Source organism: Diorhabda sublineata, chromosome 2, assembly GCF_026230105.1.
Source record: "Diorhabda sublineata isolate icDioSubl1.1 chromosome 2, icDioSubl1.1, whole genome shotgun sequence".
NCBI lineage: Eukaryota > Metazoa > Arthropoda > Insecta > Coleoptera > Chrysomelidae > Diorhabda > Diorhabda sublineata.
The window spans coordinates 35,591,870-35,614,878 of NC_079475.1; the positions used below are offsets into that span (position 1 = coordinate 35,591,870).

Genomic DNA, 23,009 nt, shown 5'->3' on the forward strand with positions numbered 1-23,009 from the left:
TAATATTATCGAAGTTCAATAACATAGAATTAATTGAGAACGTTGAAAGTTTGTGCGAAGAAAGTCTGTGATTTGTTACATCAATTATTTATAGTACAGTTTTATGTTTTGACTGGGTATTAAAGCGATAGGTTCACGGACATAGATAGTTGAAATATTTTGATATTCTAATGATTATATAATTAAAGTTAAATTAATCACAACTAAAAATAGAGCCATAGATGTCATTAAAATTTAATTAAGTTGAACTGAATGGAAATGTTGGAAATTAAAAACAGTGTTTACAATCCAAGCTAAAATAAAAAAATGTATCTTTTATTACATAGTAGTTTTAGTCTCACTTGAAAAAACAAAAATAAAGCGAAAGAAAAAAATAACAAGGGATTACGCCGTTTTTTGCGGCGAGTTATAGTTGATAATTAAGTTAAGCTCCAGACTTTCACGATGCAATTCCTAGGAGGATTAACAGATCAGCTGTAAATACTGGATTTCCCAATATCGCAGTAAGAAAGGAGATTCTTTGGGTCGCAGTGTATATGATACATACATAACCCAATCATAGTTTCCGACATCATGTTGGTCGCGAAAAAAACACAATTCAATATAGAAATTCACAAAATGGCATAATTAATGTCAGGAAAAACCTACTTGCAACGAAATAATGCATTCAATTTTGACGTGACTTTCGACATTACGTCTGAATAATATTATTCCATTAAACTGTCAATATTATTAAAGAACCGTCATTACACGTCAAAAGTCTCTTAGTAATACAAAGATTATGTGATAGTTGTGGTTGAAAATAAATTATACGGCGTTCCAATTGATCTAATTCGATAAAGAATAAATTAAATGCTTGTGGTATTTTCAAAACTCCTAACAAAACTTTTACAAACTGTAAATAACACCAACGGAATACTATTTTATGAATGGACTCCGTAATTGGTTCGACCTTCTGAATTAAGGTTGTTTATGAATATTTAATTCGCCAATCCTTGTTGGCAACACTGCAGATTGCATTCCACGACTCTCAATTCTACAGCTGATTCATGCGAAAAAAATATTTTGTGACGCATTCTATCTTGTATAATAATAATGTTTGAATGACCCAGATCTAACAGTGATTATTTCATTCTCTAGAATAGTACCGGCGTACACTGAATACATCACGTATTTTATTTTAGTTAAATATTTGGAATTTAATATTTAGAAAATGTTAATCTAGTCGGGTTTTTTTACGAAGATGCGTTCGTTTGCACAGCTTTCGGCCAAGAAAATGTAATAACTTCACTTCAATATTAATATCAAAAATATAATACGAGGTGTGGCTATTAAGAAACGAGACTACAGCTGTTACAGAAAAAGTACGCATGCGCCAAAGGTTAGCGACTCTCAGCTGTTTAGCCTGAAGCCACTCTTTCGAATTCGATTTCTATCGTGTGTCTCTAGACAAACCAGTATAGCCGTGGCCTTCATTTGTATTGGACTGTTTCTTTGGACCGTCAAAATAGAACAAATGATTTTTGTGAAATTTCACATGAAATTTATTGAAACAAGTCGCGTCCACGTGTTTTTGAGTGATTTGAGTGTATTCAAGATGGCCGAGAATATGATGAAAAGTATTCATGTGATTGCTCAATCTATAGGAATGAACTAATAGTGTGTGCGGCAAATTTTACATGAACAAGAAGCCCGCAAAAATATTTGTATTGACAATTTGGTTGCGATTGAAAATGACTCTTGTTTATAATAAGAAAAGAACGTGTGACGAATCTTGGTTTTTACCTATGATTCTGAAACAAAGCGCCAATCCAATCACTGGAATAGTCGAACCTCACCAAGAGCAAAAAAAAGGCAAAAATGAGTGAATCAAAATTCAAAGCAATGTTGTTGTTTTTTCGTATTCATCGGGTTCCTAAAACTGTTGACCAACATTATTATCTTCACGTTGTTACTAACTTCGTGAAAGAATAAGAAAAAAACCAGCCGAATTGTGGAAGGAGAAGTCATGATTTGTTCATCAAGTCAGAATAAGAAAAATTTGAGTCCGTTGAAGCTGCGAAAGAAAAAGCCGCGCGCGTCCTTAAAGAACTGACAGAAAAAGACTCCTGTACTATTCCAAACAATGGAAGATGTAGGGATAGAGGAGGAATATAATATATATTGAAGATGATGAGAAATAAATATACATAATATCAAAATGAAATAATTTATATCGTATATGTGTGCAGAAGAACCGTCTGTGTTGTTTCTGTTTTCTCCATCTTTACTCAAGAAAAAAATAGTTTTCTTCATATGAACATTGAAACTAATTATCATTTTGAGATCATAAATATCATGGAAGTTAAAAATAGAATCAATTCAATACTTTCAACAAATTATTTCAGCTAGTGTCATAAATATAATAATATTTTCGCTAACATTTTCTTCTCATTTCTCTAAGGAGAAAAAAAACACATTTTGTCTATTTAAATAGCTTCTCCCTAAAGGGCTAATCGTTTCGGGAAAAGTAATGATCTTGCAATCACTTACCTTGCTCAATTTTTCACCCTCATGATGTGGTAAAAGGGACCTTAGAGATTGAAACCCGTTATTGATGCTCTGCATACGTCTCCTTTCGTTACTGTTGGCGATTTCTCGCCTTATCCGCTTCTCCTGTTCCATAGTGGCCGTTGGGGGTTCACCACCCTTGTTTATCCTGCTGTAACAAACAGAAAAGGAACTTTCAGTTAAAAGGGATTTTAATTAACCTTATATATAGTTGATTTCTACTGATTAAATCCGAAAGTTTGAATTTATTTTTACTGAAATTATGGAAGAATGTGCTTTTCCGGGATTAGACTAAACGATTACCGAATAAGAGTTTTGTGAGAGTCAGGGTGTGACCATAAACTAGAAGATTATGCTGTACAAGTTGCGTACTTCCGGTGTTAAACAGAAATGTTTTGGAAAGGTACTTCCAAAAAGACACCTCAATTGCACGAAAAAGGCGAAAATTCATTTCATGGATTATGATTCACGCTTGAATTGAATTAGATTCGAGAAGAACGAAAAATGAAAATATCACGAATGTGGAATCAATGTCCAAGAGCTTATAAGAGCAACTAGGCTAGTAAATTACCCGACACATTACGAGACAACAGAACCGTCGAGGACATGACTAGCGAAGCAGATACTTGGCGACCAGATAAAGTTATCAGCTAGCTATCATTGAAGTAGTAGTATCATTCAAAAATCGCAGGGAAGGGCTCTGCTAACGCACGTCTGGAGAACCTCTACAGCTGCCAGAATCTGCGATATTACTTCAATATTACATCGGCGCACTTGGGGGTCCGAGATCAACGCAACAAGATTGTTCTACTACTAAAGGTCGGCAGATTTTATGCGGCAATGATGAGGGAGCAACAGCTATGTCCAAGGCAGTACAGAAGATCACAAAAAATTATACTACAACGTTTTTTCGTGAACCATATATACTCCCTTCCAAAGCTCCTTTCAATATTAAATCTAAACCATAATTCTATATGTATTTTTTTATGGAATAATCTTACGAATATGTTTTATTTTTGTGTTTCCTTTGTACATCAGCCCTTAAAACTTCTGTTGTATATCATAGTATGTTTCCAGCCAAGACAACTTGTTTCATATTTTGTCTAAAAATTATTAGTGAAGAGTCGGTAAATTTCTAATCAATTTTGCTGGATAGTTTTTGGTAGTAAATTGCCAAAAAAATTCTCAGATTAGTTTGCAATTAGTTGTTAATTCGATGCAGAAAACATGGCACCGTTATTCTGGTCGATTTTACCAGATTCGTATGTTTTTAAAGAGTCTTTCATCTATCTCATTTGAAAAATTATTGCTATCGGTAGATTCAGCAATAAAATAAAAACGCGAAAACAGGTCATTTTTTTGTTTTAAATGTGTTGGAATCCAATTTGGCCATTTAGTCATATAATTTTAAATATCCTCAAGGTCATTCAGCATTTGCTGCTCATGCATTTTCCTATAATTGCCTACTGTGCGAAAACAAGAAATTTTTTAGAAAATCTTAGCAAGTGATTGGAGGTTTGGGAGCAAAATCTATCATTAACAAATTCTATATGACCTTAAAGATATTTGAAATTACAGAAAGGCTGGAAGGAACTTCCATTTCAAAGGTATTTTGGAAATCTGATGAACAAAATTAATTCTATGGTTTAGGCAACTAATTGTAAACAAATTCTTCAGCAAGACTGATTTCATTTCGCACACTTTTCACTGCTAAATTTTTAGAGCTATAATCAAAGCTTGTGTGTTAGTGTCCCTAACACATTGAGAATTTTTGCTTCCCAAAGAATTTTTCTTTCGTATGTTAACAGTAAGGAGATTAGCAATACTGCAAGCAATGTACTAGGCCAGTTTTTTACTCCTTCCACCTCTTCAGGGCGAGTTTCAACTTCGTACAACACATCATTGTTAGTGTCATTAATGATGTGTTTTTTAACATCCTTACAAAAATAAAGCATCGGAATTTAGAGCATCGTTGTATAATAAAGTTTTTTGTTAAGTTTGGTGACTCCGCGACAAAAAATCGGAGCAAGAAAATTGAAGAACAACCTCGCTTAAGAGTACCTTAACTTCAAAAAAATTAAAGTAAAATCAGCCCATCGCTTAACCAAATGATATTGAAACATACTGCAAACAATCGAAGAAAAGGATATGTTGGTTTTCTTGAGGGGATTCTCAACGGTCAAAAAACTTCAGTTTTCGTTTCTTTTCCTGAAATTGGACGTAATTTTAGATCTCTAGAGTGCAATTGAAATACCAGTTAAACACCATTCTAGTTGGACTTTTAGTGCTGCCACTAAGGGGATTACTTCGAAGGTGATATATCTTATGAGGCAACTATTTAACTCGTTGGAACTTGTTACCATGTTATATTCTATCAATCGTATATTTCTTATGGTTAGGGGTTTACATAAAGGAACAGTGCATATCATAATTACGTTGCATGTCCCTGAAAAGTCAAAGTCAAAGGAACTGAAGATCGAGATAATTTAGTACCCCTGGTTTCCCCCCACAAGAGACCATTTTGAAGACAATTCTGTACACTCTTTTTAAGAACGATCGTCAGAAAAAACTGAAACCTGAATTTTAAACTAATATTTGACGTGTTCTGTCTTCAAAACAATTGTATATTCATAATTGAAGTCCTTTTTATATCCTTACAAAGTTTGATGGAAATTTTGTCTATAATTACGTCCCATGATAGGCAGTTTATAACTATATTATTCTATTTATGGATATACTTCCAATTAAACGCCTGATAGCGTGAGAAATTGGAAACTTCAAAATTTCCATAATTGAAATGGGAAATCACCAAAATATTGCAGGTGTTTAGTTTCAATAAGTTCAGCCACTGTTCTTTTGATTTACGCATGAAATATTAAAAGCCAATCGATGCGTCACACTTGAGAAACAAAAATATTATAGAAGGGATTATTGTGTACTATAATAAGGATAGATTACTTATTAACTCTTAACGCACCGTGTGTATATATCCATTAGAATGATTTTTGCATATACTTGTATAAGAAGCAGTTTATAAATTCTTCACCATTATTATAGTTCTTAAATTTACAATTGCAGAACCATCTCTATGCCCGCGTTAATGACTGGTTTCAACAAGCTTCACACAACATTTCAACTTGCTGCTTCGATCCATTTTATTATAGTAGAACTCCCAGGACCACACTCAGTCAATTTGTTTTCCACTTCCAAGAATCAAGACAGTCAAGTCTCATGACATGGTTGGCTAAAAATATTGATAACCACGTCTTATAAATCTATCAGATTTATATCTATGGCAACATCTAAGACTTCTACAATACAATTATTTTATAATTTGTTTTCATCTATGCCTGGCGAAGAATTCTGCGCAATGACCTGCGAAACCATCAACTATTTATATCCCCAATCTTTCCAAAACAGTCTATTGTCGGTGTTGCAGGTTTTCTGTACAGCACTTTTTGGAATGCCTACTATGGCTGCTTTCAGTCTTCTGGAATCATCACCTCATTTGGTCGATCACTGCGATGATGGTCTTCGCAGGTCGTACGGACACTTTTGAACTCTGCTACCCAATATTTTACTGTTAATAACGAAGGAGCAGTCCATGACAGCTGGGAAGCAGCCAATGAGAATTCGCTCCCAAAGAGATGTGCAGAACGAGTCGAAAATGAGCCCTCGGGAAGCACACACTTTGTAGTCTTTACATCATGGAGCAGTCTCGCCCAGACTAGAATTTAGTTCAGGTTTTATATTGGTTGGGCTAATTTTTTTCAAATGAACGTATTGTATCACATAACGATGACAAATTTTTCCATGTTTACAAATTTACTGAAAACGTTCACTATTAATGATAGCCAAACAAATACTAAACACGTAGCGTCTTCAAACTTGAAACATATGCTTTATATTTTTTGTATTTTGTAATACAGTGGTATTTTTCAAGCAACTACCGCCATCTCCAGGTCAGGCCAGGTATTTAAGGGACCATCTTCTCTCTCCCTCTCTCCACAAAAGTTTTAGGATATGGGAACATTTTGATTATTCAACTGCATAATGTCCTAGATTAAGGTATTTTTAACGGAGGGGTACGGACCTCTAATCCTACTTTTAACCAGCCACTGGAAGTCACGCATTATAGTTTACTGAAAAAGGAAACCGAACGTCAAAGTTCTATTGATCGGAATATAATTTTTGGGGTCGGGATTAATGACCCTCTTGGAACTTTGACCGAAAATATATATAGAGAGAGAGTTGTAACTTCGTATGGAATAGTAAATATTTGAAGGCGTTTCTAAATTGAAAATTTACTTGTTATATTTTCGTGATATTATTTCCAGAACACTGGAAATATTTTTTATGGATACGTAATAATTTATAAGATTACCTTCCATTTGTAATCAAAGGAAATTGAAGATTAATAATCAAGAAAGTTGAAGTAGGTAACATCTGTCTCTAGTAAAGATAATTATAACAATGACAAACATCTGTGGCAACTTTGGATATCAATTTCGATATTACACGCAGGAACAGATAATATTGAGATATTAGAGCAGGGTCGATAATTATTTTAAACCGAAAAAAAAAAAATGATGGGCTGCGCGAGCGCACAGGCACATTTAGAAAACATTTCGTGGATCTAGCGCATACTACCTGTGTCGAATAAGAAAGATCGTTCGACGAGCGCGCAAGAAAATTTGATCTGCCGAAGTGAGTTCGAGAAATTTGCAAATATACGAAATTTTGAATAATTTATCATTAAGGCAAAACGAAAAACCATCATCAGCAACATCCAAGATTTTCCAAAATGAGCAAATGTTCAATATTATATAAGATATTGAACAAAAATTGATAGAAAACATTTTTTTTTTCTAAGAATAAGTGCATCTTTGGTATTAGGTTCAAAATAATTACGTATTTTGAATTTTCCACAAAAAAACTTTTAAATTTAAGAATGGTTAGGTTAGGAAACTATGACTATAATCGCATTGATGAGAAAGTATCAACTCTTTTATAATTTTTCTTCTTTTATAATAAACATTTCAAACTAAATACAGGGATTGAAAATACCTTCTGTATACCTGCAAATGTGCACGATCTGGGATCGAGAAGGAGAAGGTGGTGAGTTTTTAAGGGCATTTAAAGCAGATTTGAACAAACAAAATCCCTTATGATAGGGAAATTTTACACCGCATCACATGCTTTGGAAGGTTTGCTTGATGGGACAATTAATATACAAGGTATTTCAAACGTTCAAAATCCATTAAAAATCACCAAACAATCACATGTCTATACACATAGATTAATCGCAAATAAGGTTTAGCCAATCAAAGCTTGTGGAACGTTTAAGTTCTTCCCTATCGAGCGGTCGAGAGAGCCATAAAAGTATTTAGTTGCTGCTGATAATGATATGCGCCGAAAAACTTTCGAGTACGTTTTAGAAACAAAAGTAAGTGCAAAAATGCGGCAGCAGCTGAATACTTTTATGGCTCTCTCGATAGGGAAGAACTTAAACGATCCACAAGCTTTGATTGGCTAAACCTTATTGTTAATTTGCGATTAATCGATATATGTGATTATTTGGTACTTTTTAATCGATTTTTTTCGCTTAATGCAGTGATATAACTCGCATGCGAAGGTTTTGAAAGACCCTGTACAGAGTATAAGAGAAATATTTATGTATTTTTTTAAACAACTCTTCATTCCTATACATTAAACATTTGCGTTTAGAACTTCTTCTTTCCAATAACGACCAACATTCTTGTGTGTTGACGTGTCTAAATAGATTATATTTAAATTAAGTAATTTTCATGTTTCAAGATAATGAAAAAAAAAGTTTCAATGGCGTAAACGATGAGGGTAATAGACAACTGCATCCAATCACGGTATATTGAAACTAAAGCTACCGTTATACTAGGATGCTAGTATCCCACTTTGAGACGAATTTGTGTTGGGATGCTAGCATCCCGGACTGTTATTTTATTTTAATTTTTTGCCAGTCGTCAATATTGCCCCAACGAATGAAGAGATGTTGTTGGTGATGTTACTAATTAAGAAAAGAAGGCGTCGCGCAAAAAGGAAGTTTAGTATGGACTCCTTTTTAGCTGTCCGTCGTGTTAAAAGCCTGTATTTTACATTGTTTGATGAACTGTGCAATAGTGATGTAACAAGATTTTTTAATTACTTTAAAATGTCACTTCCTTCTTTCAAAGAGCTTCTAGGCTACATCCAAAGCGACATCTCTAAACATGATACAAGATTTCTCAGACCAATTTCACTCGAAGAAAATTGGTCGTAACTCTGAGGTAAGATACACCACAATAATTCTTTTTACAGTTGCGTTTACTACATGCACAGAGTTTCTAAACTAAAAGAAAAAGTACATGAAGGAATAGTTGAAAAATTGCTTTAATTCGTAGGTGTGTGACGTTTTATCAAGTTCCAGTTTAACTTAAAATTTACAACTTAACGCCTGCTCGGATTCTATCAGCCTAGTATAATCCGCCGCATTTAAACCAATGCCCCACAACCGATTTGTGCATCCCAGCCGGGATGCACAACATCGAGTCTCCGGGTGGCCGTTTTAGCATCCGATGCTGGCATCCCTAGTCTAATCGCTCCCATTTGATTTAATGCCCCGCTAACCTCCCAGATGCCAGCATCCTAGTATAATGGTAGCCTAAGATGGTACTTTACTCACAAATATTAATTGCTAATGTATTCAAAATAAATAATCCAACGATGCTGCATTTAATTTAAAATTTGTTCGAGTGAAGACGTGTTTTAATACATTGTTTTGTCTTCCATTGTATGTTTTACTTGATTTTACGTTTTTATTGTATTATATTTATCGTAGTCTAGTTCTTTAATTGTGAAATACCAGTAGAATTTACGGGATTGGTACAAGGTTTGTGCCGCTTGTTTGAATGTAATTTTTTTATTGATAATAAAAGATGTGAGATTATTGAATGCAAAAATTTTAAGATATTGTACTTTTATAATATTGATCTTAATGTTTAGGAAGTAGGTAATTTAGTTCTCTCCGATCCTTTATTATAAGGACACACATACTCTAATAAAAATAAAATAATCTTTCAATTGATAATGTATACAGTTTTTTTTTCATAAATACACCATTACCTAATACATAATCCCAACAGAAGATATTAGAATATTTTTTGCAAAAATATCAATGATCTCAGTTGAATACAATTTACATCTGTTTCTTCATCTAATTTGAATGTAAAAATTATTTGAATAAAATATATCGTATAGATTTATAGGATGCGAAAATCTAGAATATTCAATAATTTTGATGGTAGTGACCAAATTGCGCCTACTGATAGAAAGAAGTGGACTGGCGACTCTAAGCTACTTAATAACGAAGCCACCTGGTACAGAGAAGGCTCCAGGATGAATACCTTGGCCGGAGCCAATTCAAGAATCGCAAAATTATATTCATACAAACCAAAGCGGAAAATTTTTGCCTTGTCTAATGACATCGGGACATTTAACCTGCCAGTAGGTGAGATAATGCATCTTTAGCTAAATGATCCATTTCTTCGTGATTATATATTTGCTCTAACTCAACTCTCCACTAAATTCCAATCTTTTGTTTATTTACGATAATTTTCACACAAAAACAAAAAGTTGACTGCGCCTATGTTGTTTTTAAAAATTATCTTGACCCCGAACATTACAGCTGATAGATAAGACCGGTTGGTTGAGTTATATAATGTTCCCTATTAATAGATTCATATTCGGTAAATGAATATATATATATATATATATATATATATATATTTAACCTCATTAATAAATCGGTATTCTTTACGCTACGAAATTAAGTATTATCACATTTTGAATCTTGAATTTTTTACAAATATTAGATTTTTTTTTAATATACGTAGTACCTCCATTGAACGTAGACGATAATTTACACTGGAACAATGTTTCTGAAGCTAGATGTTCACTTGATGTGGTACATTCAGATAAATTGTATACCAAATATTTAATTTGGAATTCAATTGATCAAATTCTAGTGCATAGAGTTACTGCCATTTGGTTTATAGTATTAAAAAATAAGTTACAGGTTACTAATTTCACTCTCTTGCATTGATCGTAATTTTCTACAGAAAATTTGGAATTTTGTCGTACAAATTTAGTAACACTCTGTACATTGACTCATTTCTTCGCCGTTCATTAATATCTCAATGGGGCTTTCAAACTTACTGCCGCTTTCCGCAGTCTTGCCCATTTATACCATTGTAAACATTTCTTAGTGGATCTCGAACAGATTGCTGACGGTTTCTTTGTGAAGTACAAGAAAGCCCTTTCTCAGATATTAAAGGGTCGGAGTTAAATGAAAGAAATGAGTTGAACCTCTTAAAATGATATTAAAAATTGGCCTTCTCGGTTTCTTTGAATCAATAATCAATACGTACATAATTTCTATTTCTTTTAGAAACTTTCTCTTTCAATAGAACATTAGTTTTTGAATACTACTGTAGTCAAGCGTGAAGGTGCGTACTGACCTGCGCACAGACATTCGTACGTTCAAAAAAATGAAGCGCACAAACCCCGTTCGCGAAAATCCGATCGAGTTGTTCGTACAAATTCTATTTAGTTTGTTGAGAAATGTTAGTCTAATTTGTCAACTGTTTTTGAACTTTATCTATATGAAATATATATAATTTTTTCCTTCCGCCTTTTCTGCTTTAAAAGATCTCAAAAGACTATTTTCTGCTCCGCCTAAAAAGATTTATTTTTTAATCATAGGCAATGCTATTCCAAGCGTCCACTTTATGTTTCTTTGAAATGTGGTGGGTGTTTATCATCCCACTATATGGGATTTTGTTGGTATTCAAAGTTAAGTTGTAATGCTAGATAGCATTTTAACTGGTTGCTTGAACCAACACGTCCAAACTGAGTGCATAAGCCCTCAAAGCGGCCATAGAATATATGATTTGGTAGGGTCGGCAAATAGTCTGACCAAATCGTGTTTTGCTTACAGACATCACGACCACCACACGATGTAGTCAGTCTAATTCGTGACCATATGTCTACTATATCTCAATTCGTGGTCACAACAACACAAAGCCATAATAGATTATCAGTTCTACGCATAAACCAATCTATTATGAACAAAAATTGGGAATTAACCACAAAAAACCAACTAAAATCCGCCCGACAGCACTACACGGTCGGTCGGGCGATCAAATGGAACTGCCAACTGCTAGGACTCGACAGGACTACACACGTCCTGATATTACAGCTGATCCGATCAACTTATCCTTTCACCTCGACCAAATCATATGATATGTGACCGCCTTTAGGTCACAATAGGATAGCCTGTGCAGAAACAGTCCAGTAGGAGCTGGCGATTCCCAGTGCACCTTGTTTCTTTGCCATCGTTATCAAGGCGTATGACCAGACCAGACCAGGTACGTTAATATGTGCCATTAAGCGGCTCAAAGATGCTGTTCCCTCGGCCACCTTTTGCGCTGTCTTTCGTATGTGGGGCCAGAAAGACATCTTCATATTTAAGGACAGTCCCAAATGCTTTACTTCGCATCTAGACCCGATTTCGTCTGTTCCGATCTCAATGGACAGTCTTGTCTGTATTCGTTTTTTCCGTAGCGATTTAAAGTTCTGTGATCTGTCAACCAACCTTCTACTTGTCTCATTGTCTGGTTCAATTTGAGCTGCGCTAATTCTACAGATATTCGGTAATAACAGCTATGACATCATCGGCGTAAGCAACGAGAATCACGCCAAGAGGCAATTCCAGTCTAAGCAGACTATCATATAGACAAACTATTCCATAGGTCCAGTATAGATAATTGAGTGACCCTCGCGGTAATTTGTCTAGTCACCTATCCTTCTGACATCTCGTAGATGATTCGCCTGTTTGTCAGATAATCTTCCACCAAAATGGAGGACAAATAGTCTGGGATACGGGTATATATGATTAGTTATAATGTAAATGAAGTCACTGGAAATGTGTTCTGGATTCTGGATTTTCGAAGTTACCGGTGTTTTATACTACATGTATTTGAATCAAACGAAAAAGAATTATACCGAGCCTTAACTTCAACGGGTATTGGAAGCAGCTATGACCACTTTGCATGTAATCATCCAGAAAAATTGAAATTTCGTTTTCCAGATTCTATTTACCTACACTAAACACAACATTGCATTGTCGAAAAAAAATCAACAATAGTCGCAATAAAACAGAAAATAATCAAATCTAGAAACCAACACATAACTTCACAAAATGACGGCCACTTTAAAATGGGCGTAAACTGATTTTGACAATGCATTAGAATTCCCAACTATTATATTTGTGGGGTATTTAACTTGGTTCTTCGCGGACATTACGTAAACTATGCTTTCGAAAATATTTGTTGGACTGGATTAGATTCAACTTTAAGTGAGCGCAATAAAAGTTCTGCTTTATTGAAAAAAAACCTCCAAAGAAATAAAAAACGAATTTTCCAATCTTCGTAATAATGTGCAATACAATTTCATTCCAATATCAAATAAAAAGTATTGTCCAATGATAATAATCATAATAATATAAATGAAGTATCCATTCTCTTGTGGAAAATGATCCCCTTTGCTATTACTATAATACGATAATATTTCTAATAAATATATTATTTATTCCATTTAATAGGGTAACGTTGATTATGGTTCAATTTTATAGATAAAATCGAATCAACTATATATTTATAATTTATTGAAGTTTATCGTAATTGATTGAGCCGGAAACGATTACAATAAAAGAAAATAATCGTCGAGGGTGGTCTGAAATAAGTGAACCCTCTTTATACGTACTAAAGAGATGTTTTGTTAACTAAACTTCAAAGAAGTTTTTTTTTATTCGGCTCAGAGTATGAAGAAAATACTTTACGCTATTTTATTTAATTGAGTAAATTGATTTACTTTAAACAGTGATTAGAAAAAATTAATCGAACCAGCGTTTATAGACTACACAGAAATCTGACACAAATAATAAAAGTAGTGAACATGATATTAACAAAAAACAAAATGATGTGGACAGTTAACAGTAGTCTACAACAAGGTGATCCGTTATCCACTGTATTATTTAATCTGGTTTTGGAATTTTATTGAAGCTTTTGTGAAAAACTTAAAAAAAAACTTTGAAAAAAAGATTTCGAATATCTATCTTTAGGGGAATGGAAATATTGTCAAACTATAATGATGTAATTGAAATAAATTCAAAGGAAGTGTTTGTCAACGAGGTAATGAATGTGATTGATGTGGAATTGTGGCAATAAAATACAAAAGTACAATATTTTTAATATTTATTCCAAGATTTCGAATATCTATGTAAGGAGACTGCAATTATTGTCAAACTATAATATAATAGAAATAAATCCAAAGGAAATCTTTGTCAACGAGGTATTGAATGTGATTGTTGTGGGATTGTGGCAATAACATACATAAGTACAGTCTTTTCAATATTTATTACGATGTTTCGAATATCTATGTATCGGCGACTGAAAATATGGTCAAATTATAATGTAATAGAAATAAATTCAAAGGAAGTCCTTGTTAACGTGGTACTGAATGTGACTGTTGTGGAATTGTAGCAATGACATACATAAGTACAGTTTTTTAAATAGTTTTTCCATTATTTCGAATATCTATGTATTGGGGACTGAAAATATGGTCAAAGTATAATGTAATAGAAATAAATTCAAAGGAAGTCATTTTCAACGAGGTATTGAATGTTATTGTTGTGGGATTGTGGCAATAACATACATAAGTACGATGTACAACGATCATATACGTTTATAAACCTTACAAGAATGTGAAGAAAGTTTTAGAGCGTCTCTACTTGCCGCTTATCAACAAATGAATTGTTAATGTGTGTTCATTTCAAGTGGTATAATCGTAGTACGACTGTGCGAAGCAGCTTCATATATATTTCGAATTCAGTATATTCACAAAATCAGAAGAGTACACACGAAATTTTGATTAAGACAGTAAGAAAAGCTTAATTTCAAATTTTCATATAAATAGATGTTGTCCGAAAAATTGCTAGGTAATACCCTGTTACCGTTGATGACTTGGAGAAAAATTAGAAGGAGAATTAAGGGTTAAAGAATAGCTAAACGAACAACAAAGTTTTTAAGCGAGACTTGCAAAGAAGAACTAAAATAATTGAAGAAGCTTCATAAAGGAATTAGAACATAGAGAAATATAAATTTGAATAAAAAATCTTGTTCCATAATTTATGAGATATATATGTACCCCATAAACTATAGTTTGCTATAAATAGGTTTAAAAATATTTTTCTGAAAAGACTATCATCTAAAGAATCGTGAATTCAAAATGTTTCACCAATATTTCAATGAAACCGCGACAGGAAAACATATTCATCGTCGTTATTCCGTGGGAAACTCTTCCTTTTATTTTGAAAATCATTTGTTGACTACCAACAGATTGCATTAGGCAAAACCCCGACTATCGATGTTGACATTCTCTTTTCTCTCTTGCAATATATTATTCAATGAAACCAGTTAGTTTACTGTTATCTTTATCAGGATTTATTGTACACATAACTCGATACAATGCAAAAACAATAACAGCTGATAGATAAACCTACATTTTTTTTACAGTATATATTATGAATTCCACGAATTATGCTGTTTTGTACATATGTACTTGAAGTGGATAATGACATCGTCGGATAACAACTGATTATATAAATATATGTAAAAACAAAAAAAAACACACGTCGCCCAGTTACAGCCTCAGAGAAAAAACTAATTTGAAATAAAGAAGTTAATATATCATTGCCTTAAACGAGGACATTTAGTACATTAAATAACCTATGTGTTGAGACCCACAGTGACTAGGTCGGCTTTTCCGAATATTTCGCGTCTACAAAGTAAACAAACCAAAAGGCTTTCCTAGAAGTTGATTGTATAAACAATATAAAACTTTGCTGTACATAAAACCATGTAAAAAACAAAATCTTAAATGAATAGGAACGGCTTGACGGTCCATGTCGTAGATTAGTTCGTAACAGTAACTGAAATAATTGCAAGAGGATAGCGGGGGTACAAAAGAGGCTTCGTTGTGTTTGTAAAACACGCACGTCGTCACTCGCTGCCTCGGTTGTTCGACGATTGGTTAGGTTATATTAGTCTTGGTTAAATATCAGTTGCTAACATAATTTTAGTTTAGCTTCTATGTGGCAAATAAGATATAAACTTATTAGAACTTATCGAAAATATGATCTGAGTATTCGAAAACTAGCCCGGACCAAGTTCGGTGTTGTGAGTGGGTAAACCGTTTATAACTGCTCAATAATAATTATCAAACATCTACTATACAACTGAATAAATATCATGGAAGAATGAACTCTTAAAAAAGTAATAAAACTCAAAAGTTGTAGATCATGTTTAAATTTTAAAATTTTCATCGACGATCGGAAACTGTAATCAAAATCTGGTTCTATTTGTAACCAAGGCTGCCATGGCGAAACAAAGTTGTATTCATAACAATATTAACTTATTCAAATGAACGATAAAATACTACTTCATTATTTGCTGTTTAATCGAAAGATTTCTCACTACAGGAATGCTTCATTTAAGAAAAAATATAGTAAATGAAACTGATGCAGGTACTCTAGTTGCTTTAAATCCATTCTACACAAAGGAATATTGAGTGGCTGATTAATTAGTTATGTGAAATATGGTTTGGGAGAATGAGCGTTACATGTTGTCCTGCTGGATCCCCAGACCTTACAGTAATTGATTTATTTGTATGGTGAAGCATAAGAAAAAATAGTTTTCAAGTACACAATCCGACAAATGATAAAATATTATAAAAAAGTTTAGTTTGTGCATTTCTATCAATTACTAGAAAACAAGTAGGTGCAGGCAGTTTTTGAACAATAGGGTCCTTGCATATTTTTTTTTATATCTTACTACGTTTAGTATATCGTTCTTAATCATACACTATTTTTTAATTTTCTTTAAACCATATATTAGTTCATAAGAAAATAAATGGATTTAAATACCCAAATAACGCGCCAAAACGCGTTTGTTGTCACATGACTGTGACGTAGAAAGTAAGTAAACAAACTGAAGTGAGATTAGAATTAAATAAATAGAGTTTTCGTGCAAGTCACTCGAGAGGAAAAGCCTGACAGCCCAGTATATGTTTGTGAAGACCATTTCAATGTAAGTTTTATCTATTGGTATTTAACAATTGTTATTTTTTACTGTAGCTTGAAACAGATTTGGAAAATTATATGATGTGGAAACTAACACAATGCAAAAAAATTCAACAACAGAATGGCGTTTGAAAGGCGACACATGACGACCACGTTTCAGTATTTACTTACTTTCTACGTCATAACCACAGTAACCAATAGAAACATGTTTTTTGTCACGTGTTCTTATTCAAATTATTATCAATTTATTTTTGCGATTAATAATATTTTAAGTTGTAATATAATACAATTCAGTCTAAATTCATAATTAAAAAGTGATATATAAATTTTTAAATTTGTTAAATACTTAAATTACCGACCACTGCAAGAACCCTATTCTGAAAACGTATTATTGAAAAAATGGGAAACGGATTAACATACAATCTGAGGGTTTAACCTTCATTTTTTTAATTATCTCTAATTAGTATCAAGCCAAGATGATTTTTTCATAATAAAAATTGAAAATTATAGTTTTCTATTTTCTAAATTTGGTACATAGACCTATATGATGTTAATTCTCAACAACTTTTCCCAAAATAAGTTATTCAGAAAATTTCCGAGACATACTTGATTTTTCGAAATATACTAGAAACTAATCTCTTGTTAACAAAGCTTACTTTAAAAAATTTAAATTTGAAATAGATCATTTTTTTTATCTCGTACAAGAGTCATTTCACTTAACGGGGAACAAAATTGAACTCCGGTTCCAAAATAATTTGGAAGTGAGAATTTTTGAGATAAATAACCTCTACCAACTGAGGTGACGTTGTGCAAGGCATACAATTCGATTTACCTTGTACATATGTAAATTTAAATCGTCACCGACGATGACAAGACAACCTTTGCATTTGCCAACTTTATATAGAAGACATATGGTATCATAAAAGTGAATGAACTTTCATGATGTTGCAATGTAATGCATTTAATTTAACTTCGTCAAATATAATTGTGATTAATGTTTAATTTACAGTTACTCTGATTTCATACTATTAAATATAAATGCCGACAATTTACAAAAGAACGTGTTCAAAATGAAAATAGACGTTATGAGATATTATTAGCACACAGTATCACGAGGTCACGTGCTGTCACGGCAGCGCACGTTCAGAAATCTTGTCACGTATATTGCGAGAAGATAGGATTTGTTACTGAAATCGCACATTATGTTTTAAATATTTTTGTATTAATTGTTAACATTATCCATCTTTAAATAGAAGGCAAAACCAACATGAAGCACAAAACCTTACATTGTTGTCCTGTTGAATGTTAATTTTGATTTATGTGATGTCTGACCACGCGATTCCAATTAGGCAACGATGCTTTAACCTTTTTAATCCTTTCAAATAATAGTTACCATCTTTATCCTCAAAATAGGAGTTTACGTATGGGATATCTAGGTGCAATTAGTGGTTTTTAGACATGGCGATATCAGAATTGTGAGATAGTCCTGATTGAATAGCAAATACGGTTACTTTTTTTCAAGTTAGAACCGTCTTTGATTTTCTCGTAGCACGTTTGTCCATTACTGTCTTGACTGTTTTTCGTTTCAGCATGTAATGGTGGATCCAGCTTCAAATATAGTTCAAATACAGTCCAAAGTAAGCAAATGCAGTAGAGGTGTTAAATTTTCCAGAAAAATCGCGTAAATTGTTCAAATTTAGAAGCCATAGTGTGTACGAATATATTACTATTAGCATGCCCAATGTGTGCAGCAAGTTGATAAAGAATTCTATATATCGTGAATATAAATAAACATTTATTTTTATTTATAGCTACTGAAAATTTATTCTTTACCTTTCTACAACAAAACGAACGTTCATTTTCTGAAGTGACCCCATTCCATTCTAGTAAAACATAAATTGTTTTTATTTCATCTTTTTAAAAGCGGAAGTTGCTAAAATTACATCTCAAGTTCAACGTCGTTTGAAGCTTCTGGCACGTTTATTTCCTAACCCTACATTTTGTAGCCCGCTCAGAAAACACGAGGCAATAAATATTTGTCACTTTATTATGTACATAACAAATTTTCTATTGGTGACACGATGAAAATTGCATATAAGGCAACGTTAGTGAGTTGGATGAGGAAACAAAAAAATATGTCTTCTCTGATATTGCAAGCGATTTTTTAAGGTTAAAGTAAGAGCAGTCGTTAGTTTACGAGAGCTTTTTGATTGTTTAGAGCTTACAGTATTTAGTATCGCTGGTTGATGAGGCACTCAACAGTAACTGCATGAGAAAAAAATAGTTTCTCGTAGGACTGGTGCACAATCGCTTTACGATTTCCAAAAGTGAAAAAACAAATGTCTGCTTTGAAAGTTACGCTGTTTTCTTTCGTACAACAAGAAAAATGTTTACAAGGAGTTATTGAGTCCGTCAACATTCGCTGGTTAATGTTGCATCGACACACAATGCACTGAGACAGTTGATTTTTACGTAAAAATAATGTTATTAAATTAACCTGATTTAGCTATGTGTGATTGTTTAATCAAAACTAACATCACGTGGTCAACGTTTCAAGATGCAGGATGAGATAGAAGAAGTCATTTAACAGATTTTTAAAGAACACTCCAGAAGATGATCGGTTTCGAGCTTTTTAGTTGAAGAATCTTTGGTTACAAAAATTCATTGATGCGATTGTGAGTTTTTTGACATAAATCAAATGAATTTCCTATTTATTATCTCGAACTAAGTAGAGGCATCCTCGTATTGTATTATTGTTATTTACAATACCTAAAAAAACAATTGTCTCCGGGAAATTGGAAAATATTTGGGACTCGTTCAGGTAAAAGCGATTAGATCTATGTATGTATATACCTAGAACTTCTGAAATCTTTGATGGGTCAACAATGTGACTAGCGATAAGAAACATCTTTTTAAAAAGTCTTAAAATTGCAATGAATCGCTTCGGAGTAGCTTCAAATATCGAAATAAGAAAAGCAATTGAATCTATCGCAAAAAAGCATTTGGATCTATTTCCGGCATGCTATGCTAAATCGAGTCCCTTTCAGGAGACAGATTTTTTGGCACCAGCTTCGTACAGACTTTTGTCATGTGTAATTCCTCTTGTAAAATTTTTCTAGCCGTTTCTTTATCGGCGTTTACAGCCTCGGCAATCATCCGGATGCTCATTCGACGATCTGCACGCATAATTTGGTTTATTTTGGTCACTGTTTCCGGAGTTGAAACAGTCACAGGGAGCTGGTCATCTTCAGAGCTCTCTCGGCCCACAATAAAGCGCTTACACCACTCAAAAACACACGAGATAGATATTTGTCCCCTTAGGCCTCTGGCAACAATTTATAGCACTCAGTCAGAGTTTTTTTTGGGTTAAATTCCAGGCTTCATAATTTAGCTATTACCTATTTGACTATTGCGACAACTTCGCTATTATTCTCTGAAGCTGGAGCTACTATCACCCAGGAGAGAAACCGCTTAATGGGCACCAGGTTGTCAAAATTATTATTTTTAAATTTTGTGTTAAGCAAATAAAAACATAGTAAAATGAAATAATGATTATTCTTAAAAAATATATTTAGTGTATCATTCCAACTAAAAAAACATCGAACTTTATGTTCCTAACATCGATATTTCAGTTTTTAAAATATCGATGTTATAACATCGATTTTTTAATGAGCGATGTATGTTGCATCCTTAATAGAGACTTTCCATTATATTTAGATGTATTGAATATTTTTTAACGATCTACTCTATTTACAGTACTAATTTTGTTGAATGAAAGCTTTTCTCATTAAATTGGAATAAAAAAATCGTCGAGTGAGGGTATGAATATAACAGCTCGATAATAAAATTTACGACACGTTCCTGCGTATTAATCATTCAAATTGAAATATATGAAACACTCATAAAACAAATATGATGTCCCTCGTAACGTCAACTAAAGTAATAAAACAGGTTCCCTTCGAAAATGTGAACCCATAGGAAGTCGAATTGAATAAGTGGAATGGAACAATAGAGATATCTCCGCTACAACAGAGATTCATCTTACGAGGAAACTGATAATCTTTTTGTGATGCAAAACAAGCTATACAGGAGCGAACTTAAATTAGTAAATGACCCGCAAAGTATAAACATTCAATAGTTTATCACTAAACTACAAATTAACGTTAAATAAAAATGGACTAAATAAAGTCAGGAAGAGGGATTTTTTTTAAAGGAAACTAACAATAATACATCGATTTGGATATTTCAGTTACACTTAACCTGCGAGTCCTGGCCACAATTCGCGGGATCCTTTTATAATACTATTCATTCAGGCATACATGCTCCTCCATTCCCCCTTCCGCCGACCTTTGTATGAATGGAAATTTATTGTACTTTTTCTTTCGAAAGGCAACAACGTTTATCTCTTGTGTGCTGTTAGACACAACAAAGCCCACTTGATGAATTGTTCCTCTTGCGAAATAAAAGAATAAGCAAATGGGTAGAATAGCAATCAGCTCTTTTGGTTACATGTTGTCGTTTATTCTACAATTTGAAAAATTACACATCTAAGCAGTTCGGAGCTTCAGTGGCTCATACAGGTTTTTTAAAGAAGGAAACGGCGTTTACTTTTGCTACAAAGGGGGTTCCGGGACTTGATGTGAAAAATTCTTCAGTGATGAGGCGAAGTGAAAATAATGCCGTGACATAAAACATTTTCCCGTTTTTGAGTTTACTACTATCAGAAGGCCAGGGGCGGAACTTGTCCAATGGTTAACAATCCGTAACTATTACAGGGACATTCTGTACAATCTAAAGATAGCAGAAATGAATTTTTCAATCGTTTTTTTTAACAAAAAGATACTTTTTGTTTAACTCGATAAAATTTATGGTTTAGGAGATATGTGAATTTTTAAATCGTTGTACATGTCGCAATGAAGAGACATTCTGAAAAAAATTATCATGAATTGTAATTATTTATTGAAAATTCTTACAGGAGGTATATTAGCGAGTAACGTTCATGAGAAAATTAAGTGAAACAAAATTTTTTCAAACTTTTTTTTTTTTAAATGCACCAAAAAATTTTTAATAACTATTACTTTCTAATAATTAGATGGAAAATCTGCCATTGAATAAAGTTTAAATCCATTTTCATGGATACTAACGTAGAATATGATAAAATTATTGAAAAAATATTATGTGTGGAAGCATACGAGGTCTGGCTATTAAATAACGAGACCGGCTACGAAAAAGGATTTTACTATAAAAATTATTTTACATTCGAAGGTTGCCCTTCAATATACTCCCCTCCCCTCGCCACACACATTTCCATATGTTTTTTCCATTGATCGGAGCAATGCTGGAAGTCTTTGGTGAGTGCTTTTAGGAGCTCTGGGTCTCAAGGGACTCAAGGTCAGGAGACAGATTTTTTGGCACCAGCTTCGTACAGACTTTTGTCATGTGTAATTCCTCTTGTAAAATTTTTCTAACCGTTTCTTTATCGGCGTTTACAGCCTCGGCAATCATCCGGATGCTCATTCGACGATCTGCACGCATAATTTGGTTTATTTTGGTCACTGTTTCCGGAGTTGAAACAGTCACAAGGCGCTGGTCATCTTCAGAGCTCTCTCAGCCCTCAATAAAGCGCTTACACCACTCAAAAACACGCGCACGAGATAGAGAATAGTCCCCATAGCACTCACTCGGAGTTGAAATTTGAAATGGATACTTTTTTAGTAACACATGGTTTTCGGCACGTTCGTTTCAAACAACTACTGCATAAATACTGTAATAGTGACGGAAACGTGTTTTGGGACGATCTAGGTACCGAACGCACTATTCGTTTTTTATCCCACTTGTCTAGAGAGCCCTCTAGGCACGCAAGCTCGTTATTTAATAGCCAGATCTGCCATCAAATGAGGCAATTGATATGTAAAGTGAATTTGGAAACTACGGAATAAAATTTAAAACTGAAAAAATTGAAAAAATAGGCGTTTAGCAATCAAATTAGAAAATAATCCTTGACGTAAGAATAAAGAATACAATCGTGCAGTGCTTTCTACGGTATTTTTAAACTAACTTCGCGTTTTGTTACTAATAGATCTGATTACCAGCATGAAAGATTTTTTGATTTATCATCATTGTCATATGACTCCCAGTGGATCAAAGGGCACTTATCGGTGTTTCAGCAGCTATGATTGATAGAACGATGAGGTTTGCTATCCTCAGACATCGATTAGTGGGTTTTGTTGACGAGGATTTTACATTT

At 33.4% G+C, this 23,009-nt stretch overlaps 1 protein-coding gene across 2 annotated transcripts in view; it reads right to left on the reverse strand.

The window, feature by feature from the left end:
• The window catches only part of LOC130453103 (transcription factor AP-4), a 179,801-nt gene that overhangs the window by 131,720 nt on the left and 25,072 nt on the right, over positions 1–23,009 (reverse strand). Inside the window, exon 2 of one of the 2 annotated variants that reach the window (XM_056792700.1) lies at positions 2,533–2,701. In XM_056792700.1, coding sequence (XP_056648678.1) covers positions 2,533–2,701 — 169 coding nt within the window. The remainder of the gene's footprint in view (positions 1–2,532; positions 2,702–23,009) is intronic. The other variant, XM_056792701.1, reaches the window with a different exon arrangement.